General features: G+C 44.0%; 1 protein-coding gene across 1 annotated transcript; it reads right to left on the bottom strand.

Moving 5' to 3' along the window:
* Window positions 1-2,871: 2,871 nt before the first annotated feature.
* Window positions 2,872-7,527, bottom strand: LOC101773758. The gene is made up of 4 exons (XM_004961159.2): window positions 7,087-7,527; window positions 6,502-6,611; window positions 6,004-6,108; window positions 2,872-4,501 (listed from the first exon to the last, which is right to left on the bottom strand). Exons 1-4 carry the CDS (start codon window positions 7,424-7,426, stop codon window positions 3,683-3,685), a joined length of 1,374 nt encoding a protein of 457 aa, XP_004961216.1. The 5' UTR covers window positions 7,427-7,527; the 3' UTR covers window positions 2,872-3,682.
* Between the last annotated feature and the right edge of the window lie 276 nt (window positions 7,528-7,803).

Here is a 7,803-nt window from a genome sequence, read left to right as displayed (position 1 = left end):
GGTTGGGGTTTAACACGTCAGCTTCATCACAGTGAGGATTAGCTCATTAGCATGAGCACGCAGGAGTAGGAAAGTAAGCAATACTGCAATTACTCGAGAAGCACGTGGCAAGAAAAAAGAGACAATGTAAAGGAAAATGGCTGAAAAGCGAGGAGCTTCACACATCAGCTGCAACTCCACAACCAATCGGAGGAGAGATGCAAAATATCAAGCTTTAACCAGCCCAGCGTCTAGAAGCTGAAAAGGCCCTGAAAACGCACTCGCATGGTCTTGCTCCACCCAGCTAATACGTTGCTTCCAGTTGCGGCCGCTGGGGGGCGTCAGCAAAGCCGAAGCACACGCAGCATCGATCTGCACAAGAATATGGTTGGCAGTTCACATCCATGGAACAACCAACCAGGAGACGTGCAGGCAAACCAGTGGCCGGACGAGGGGCGTCAAGATCTCACGAGCAGTCACCGGCGCATTAAAAAAAAAATGGGCGTCGCCGATGTAATCCGGTGACGACGGCAGTGTGCTCGGTCTCGCGCGCCGACGTGGCCCGAGCACGGCCACGGTCCAACGTGGGACGGAGATCCGGGAGGATCGCGCCCTGACGCCAACAGGTTTGACAAGTAGCAAGTGGTTGGGGGCGGCGAGTGAGATCAGACAGGGCTACTGGGAATGCGTTGCCAGGACTCCTGTTGACGTCACCGCCTCCGCGGATCTGCGGGTTAGAGGACGTCAGCTTGATTTGTTTGTGCATGGTGGTCAGCTAACTAACGCCGCCTGAGGTTTCCAGCGCGTCCTAATGGAGGACTTTGGGTGGGGGTTAGGACCTGGTCTCTGTTCAACGAAGTGTTGTCAAGACCCGTGGTGTGGTTGGAAAATCTTGCGGTTTTCTCTTGTTTCTTCAGTATGTCATTCTTTTAGTATTGATAACCATGGAAGGAATCCAAAGGCATATTACCGTGGAACACCGTGTATTGGGGTTTGGCCAGTCACAACTTGCGTAAAAGATGTTGGAACAAACAAGCAGGCTTTGCTGTGCAAGACAGAAGCTAGCCAGGCAGTGACGAGTCATTATGCTGAGGTCCTTTATTCTACAAACTCACAAGCAATTTGTAAAGTAGAAGCGTCCACGTTGTAGGGCGGATAGCCTTAGACACAAGGGAGGGTGACAAAGACTCAAAAGTAAGTAAAATAAAAATGCTTGACTCTGGCTGGCAATTCAAGTTAGGTATGGTTTGGTACCATCATTATTTTCTTTTACCGTGCCTTGGCCTCCTAATAGGTTAAAACCCACCCTAACCCGCAACAAAACTCATTCACCCACCCGCTCCGCTTCATACTTTCTCTGGTTTTTTACATGTAACATCAGGTTTGTTCTAAGTCAAACCTATCCAACTTTAACCAGATATATAGAAAAATACAACAACAACAACTATACATGCACTATTAAAAGATATTCCTTAGTGCATTCAACGAAACAAATTAGGTATTGTAGATGTTGTATTTTTCTATAAATTTGGTCAAAATTGAACATGCTTGACTTAGGATAAACCTAATGTGACATGTAAAAAAATCCAAAGGGAGTAATTCTATTGTCTAAACCCAACCTGCCCCATCCCACCAATTGATATAACCCATGGGTTTGGTATATGAACCTATAAGTTTATATAAACCTCGTATTCACACCTTAAAACTTTAGAGAAATTGACTGAAATTTGTTGCAGATGAATCAGTTTGACATCCGCTACTTTGTGCAAAGTAGTGTGGCTGGACCTATATGTGAGCTTTGCATCAAGAGCCGGACCCTAAAACTAAAAATCTCGCGTTCACAGCTTAAAATTTTAGAAAAATTGATCAAAATTTGCTGGAGATGAATTGACAGTCTACTACTTTGTACAAGGTATTGAGGTAGTGCAGCTGGACTTACATGTGGGTCCCGCATCAAGAGTCGGATCCTAAAACTAAAACCTTGCGTTCGCACTTTAAAATTTGAGCGAACTGAATAAAAATTTGTTCCGGATGAATCAGCTTGACAATCCACTATTTTGTTCAAAGTATTGTGGCTGCACTTACATGCGGCCCCGTGTCAAGAACCGGATCCTAAAACTTAAACCTCGTGTTCACAACTTAAAATTTTAGAGAAATTGATCGAAATTTGCTGGAAATAAATCAGTTTGACATTCTGTTTCTTTGTGCAAAGTACTGACTAAATCTATATATGGATCCCACGTCAAGAAGCCTATAAGGCTATGAGTTAAACACATGCAAACTCAAACAAAAAAACCACTTCAACCCGCATTTGTGATGTACCCAACCCGTTCAACCCATTAGATACTAAAATCTATTTTAACCCATTCAAACACATCTCGCATCACAACCCGTTCCGTGAAACCCATTCCAACCCGCTCCATAAGCAGGCCTACGTGCCTACCTATTTACCTGTTACAGGGTAGAAGATCCCGTGCGATGAAATAAATTGTACTGTGTCTTATACGTAAGTCGAAGACCTTATCTACAATGTTTGAGTTCAGACCACTTACCCAAACATGGAGCTGAAGTCACGGGATCAGCAAGAGCAATGTTGTCATGTGGTTGGCCCACGAAAGTAACTAGTTTTGGCTCTACTAGTCTAGCCCACGTAGCCCCTGGGATAAGAGCCACATCGTCTCTAGCCACGTGATAATACCAGGATCTTTTTGGATATGGACAGAAGGTGTCAAGAATCAAAGATATGCTCGAGTCTAGGCTACGAACCATGCACGAGTGCAAACCAAACGAGCGATGAAATCAACAGACCTCACACTGAAAATGATAAAAGCCAAGCCAATTTAATTGAGTCACTATAACGACAATTATATTCTTCTATTCAAAACAAATGAATACGTCAAAAGCAAGCTTTCATCAAATTATTTTACAGTTCGGAAAAGATCAGTTTCGCAGCGACAACTGGTGAAGGACGAGACATCGTACCTTTTCAACAGAGATCTACCTTTTCTTTCTTTTTCCAGATGCTTGTGGCCCACGAAGTAACCCATCTTAAGTGGTCTTCAACAGAATCATTGGCCAGCGGGAGTAGCACACAGATTAAACATCTGAATCAGAGGACAACGCTAAGAAGGACCAACTGTTAGTTGCGCAGGTTTTGAAGTTTGGTGATTGGGTCCCACCATATGAGTCGTCTAGCTCAGTACAGTTTAGCTTACATGTAGCATAACAAATTGCGCATCAGGAAACAGACCGAATCCCGGAACGCACCCTTAAGTCTACTGCTAAGAAGGGGGCACGAACTGCGAACTGTTTGCATTAGTTTGTTTCTGAAACAGTTCGCAGATAATGGTACAACAGCAAAAACATGCTTAGTTCAAGGAGGTGCATATCCCATTCAGATTTCACAGCAGCCAGCCAACTGAATCAATATGAACCACACGATGAACCAGCACAGATGACCTTTAGCTTTTATACAATGCTCTATCCACTTCATCACTTCCCATGAAAACCTAACACAGAGATAGTTCTCTGGTGGACCTCCATAAAAAAAAAAAGAGAGAGAACTTTGAAATACAGCTCCCTGAACACGTTTACCAGTTAGATTCAAGAATTGAGTGAATAATGGCACAAAGGACCTTTGCGTCACAGAGAAGAATCCCTCAAGTCAGGCATCACTTCCTCACAGCACCAACCTTTTTCTCCCCTATAGGGAATCAAACCATGAATCAAAATCATCTGATGCATTTGAGGGGCCAGAATGAGTGGGGACACTGTCATGTGGGGTGGTGTTTGGTCCTTGTACCGTTGTAGTCTCCTTTGGCTCACTTAAGCACAGTGAAGTGCCTTCAAGCAAATTATCCACTGAATCATCAATAGATGCAATCACATCAATCTTCATAGCATATCCGGAGTCAAAGTTCTGGCCAGATCTAACAGTTGGTTGAGAAGTTGAAACTTGTGTAGCAAAACCTTCATTCTGTTCAGGTATGGAAGTCTCTGAAAGCAAGTCATCTAGAGCATTGTCCACAGGTGCAAGAGGTGATTGGGAAGACATGCTAGGTGTAACTTTCTTGTTCGACCAACTGATCTTTGCACCTTGAGAAGTTGAATCATGTCCAAATGATTCATCCAAGTTGGAGCTAGAAAGGTGAGTTCCACTAAATGAATTGAGGAGCATGTCAAGTTCTTCTTCTGCAGAGCCCACCTCAAACTTCAACCCTTTGCTAAGCCCTGTATCAGGATCAGTATCCATGGTTCTTTTATATGTCTTATCTTCTTCACTGTCCGAATTCACTAAATGAGTACTAATCTTGGGTGATGTAGTAGCTTCATGTTCAAAACATTGCGACTGACGTTCTGATTTCATTTGATCATCAGAATAGGTGTTGCCGGCACATTCATGATGACTTGCATCTTTCCATGGCTCAAAGTTCAAGTTATGCCCAACTGAACTGACTTTAGCATCACTTTCCACAGAAGTGTCACATTCAATCAGTATTTCATTGTCTTTCGATGCATCAGCCTAGAAATAATCAAATGAATCCAGAAAGATGAAGTCAGAAAAATGGACATGAAAAAGCCTCAAATAAAATGGCATGCTTATAAAATAAAAACAATATCAATGAGAATCTTGATAGAAGGCATACAAGGGAAGGTAAAACAGCTAATTACAAACTAAAATGCAATAACAAGCAAAAAAACATTAGTTTCACCTACTTAAAAATTGTATATATCATGCACAAAACAAGATAGGAACAGAAGTTTTAATCATCAACGCAAATGGATCAGATAGTGCAGCACTGTTGTGATGTAACAGCAAAAACACTCTGATCAGAAACTTTGGAAAGCTAAGATAAGCTTAGCTGCCACAAATGATAGCAGAGTGAGCCATTGAGGCAATTCCCATGATGGCTAGTTTTTGCAGAAGGAAGTGGTTGTGACCAAAACAGCAAGAAGTGCACATGTAGCTGCATGACAGGAAGAGCACCAAAGCACCATATCCTTGTCATGGGTGATGAAATCGGTTGCAACTAGGGGCGAAGCCACGTTAAGCTTCTCTGGTGCCAATGCATCATGGCAAATAAAAATTTCCCAACAAATAGGCTCATATTTACCATATACTGGCATATTGCTATTAAACGTATTTGTGCTCTTTAATGTCATATCTATGGTCGTTTTGTCACTAGCTTTGCCCCTGGTTGCAATGGAAAAGCCAACGTGTGTCGACAATAACAGTAGCAAGAGCTCTAGTTCATGCACCATGTTCGCAAGATTATAAAAATAAAGCTCCGGAAGAAAAGTGAAGTGGTGGTTCTGTGGTTGCGGATTTAGTAATCAAGACAATATTAATCTTAGTGTGTGGTTGGAAACCTGGCAAACTTAGGACCCCTGATTGCTTTAGCTTTGGATTGTAGATTTTGGTTCTAAGAGTTGAAGCTAAAACATGCAGGCGATTTTTAAAAGCAGATTGTTAGAATCCAACCCTGTTTATATTACAATCCACAAGCTGCATCCCTTCAGCTTACAGCTTTTAACAACCCACAATCCACAGCTAGCTTTTAAGGTCCTGTACAACGCAATGATGTGGCAGACCACCTGTGGGTAGTTGCTCAAAAATCATGCCAGGGTGGAGGCCAGGGAGGGTTCTTATGGGCAGCATTGCCTCTCAGCCTGGCGGTTGACAGCGGTAGCGGGCTCCATCGATCCTAGGGAGCCAGGCTCTTTGCATCACATTTCAGTAAAGTAAGTAACATGAGCAAATTAGCACAAAAATTGGTCGGAGCAAATCAGATGCATTGTAGGCTGTGGCTGACTGGATGAATGCTTAAACAAGCTCTTAAATTACCTGCTAATCTAAGCATTCTCGGAATAGCTATTTTCCTTGTAGGTTAAGGTACTTCACAGACACTTAATGGCCTAGCATTTATTCTCTCTTTATATTATAGTCTTTGCACTGTGCATGCCCTAAGAATCCAAGTCTAAATAACTAGCTTCTTAACAGAATAGCTATAAACAAGAGCATACCAGATCCTCAGGTAGTAGATCTTCTTCTACAAAAAGTCTCTGAGAAAGCTTAAGCTTTGAAAGCTGGTTGGCCAATGCATGCAAATCCATTGAAAGAAAAGGCACCTGAAAGTTGGGGAGAAGAAGAGTTGTCATGTGAGCATGAAAAAAAATAGGTATAGTAAGCCCACAACCACAGAGGAAGAGAATGCAAGAGTTAATTGTTTCTATATGCATGGTAAACCCAGAAACCACAGAAGGTCCACCAATCCAAAAATGTTTCTACATTACTTCACATACAATATTCTAACTGATACTCTACTAGGACATTATTGTCTGGTTAACCCATGCAAAACTTCCTTCCACAAAATCAACAATAAGCCAAAAGTGTGGTTACTGTCACAATCCCTCTACGTTTTAACACTGTATTAGCTACTAGTACATCATTGGATGCTAACAATTTAAGATGAGGCACATTCTGTACAGCAAAGTAAAATCCACAGGGTTGATATATTGTACCTCGAAATCTGGTGCTAAATCGTCCTCTAATATGAAGTTATCATCAGCACACCAGGACAAGATCCCTTCACCTTTAGCTTCGAACATAGATGTAGAGGCTTGCATAAAATCTAAAACATAGCGAATCAACAATCATGAAGCAACATCAGAAACAAAGACTCTACTTATCAATTTGAGTAACTATTGAACAATGTATATGCAGAGATTATGTGCTAACTGAGTGCTGCAGGAATCTCAACACTATATCAATTCAGTTTAGGATATATGGGAGCTTAACTCAATGGGCCCCCCGGAGGCTTTTTCTAAAGCAGCCTCCACGTAAGGTGCCAATATTTTGAATTTGTCTCATTCGCTATCGATTGAGTCAATCAGGAAGAGGAAGACTTGATAAAAGACGAGTTTCCCGGAATCAGTATTGCTAGAATTCCCCACACCATCGGATTTCAGCATACTTATGGGAATTGGGATGATAGCATCACCACTCCTACTTGAAGCGAAAATATCAATAAGCTTGCTCCATGTACAGGTAATGGCAGAGCAGGATGAAACTAGCAATGGAAATGAAAAGTCGCGGCGCTCACTCACCAAACGGCGAATCCTGGGAGGGGAGCCACGGCGCCCCGAGGCCCCGGGCCTCGCGGGGCTGCGCTCGCGCCTGCTCTAGCAGGAACCCGAAGTCGGCGCCCTTGCTGCGCGGGGCCACCTCGCCGGTCCATTCCGCGGCGGGTGCGGGGTCTTCTGCCTCGCCCTCGGCGTCGTATCGGTCCCAATTCGAGGGGAGGTTGCGGCTGCGGGGCCCGGACGAGGTGGCGGCGGCGGCGGCCCGCTTCTGCCTGTGCGCTGCCGCCGCGGCAGGGGTCTGGTGGGCGCGGCGTCCATGCACCGTGTGAGAGCGCTTCGACTTCGCCGCCGCTTTGGGATCCATCACGGAGGAGCGGAGGAGAGGCGCCGTCCGAGATGGGAACACTGAAGAGAACGAGACGGAGGGGAAGGTTTCGGCGGTGCGCTGTTGCTTTTGCTGTTCGACCCTTTAATTTTTTTTATTACAGTTTGTGTCGCTAACTTGCTTTGCTAGTACTAAGGGCGAGTTTGGATTCACCGTTTAACCTCCTCGGATGGAGTGTTAAAGTTCAACATATTAGGATATTTGGATGATCTGTTAAACTTTAACATCTTTGATGGGAATTGACAATATTGCCCCTCCTTTCCCTCCTCTCCTTTGCCCCTCCTGCTCGTCGAGGCTGCAGCGTCGGTCGAAGGAGGACGAGTCGCGGCGGCGCCAACTGGCTGGGGAGGACGTGG

Source organism: Setaria italica, chromosome III, assembly GCF_000263155.2.
Source record: "Setaria italica strain Yugu1 chromosome III, Setaria_italica_v2.0, whole genome shotgun sequence".
In the NCBI taxonomy this organism is placed as follows: Eukaryota; Viridiplantae; Streptophyta; class Magnoliopsida; order Poales; family Poaceae; genus Setaria; species Setaria italica.
This window is presented reverse-complemented; position numbering and strand designations above follow the sequence as displayed.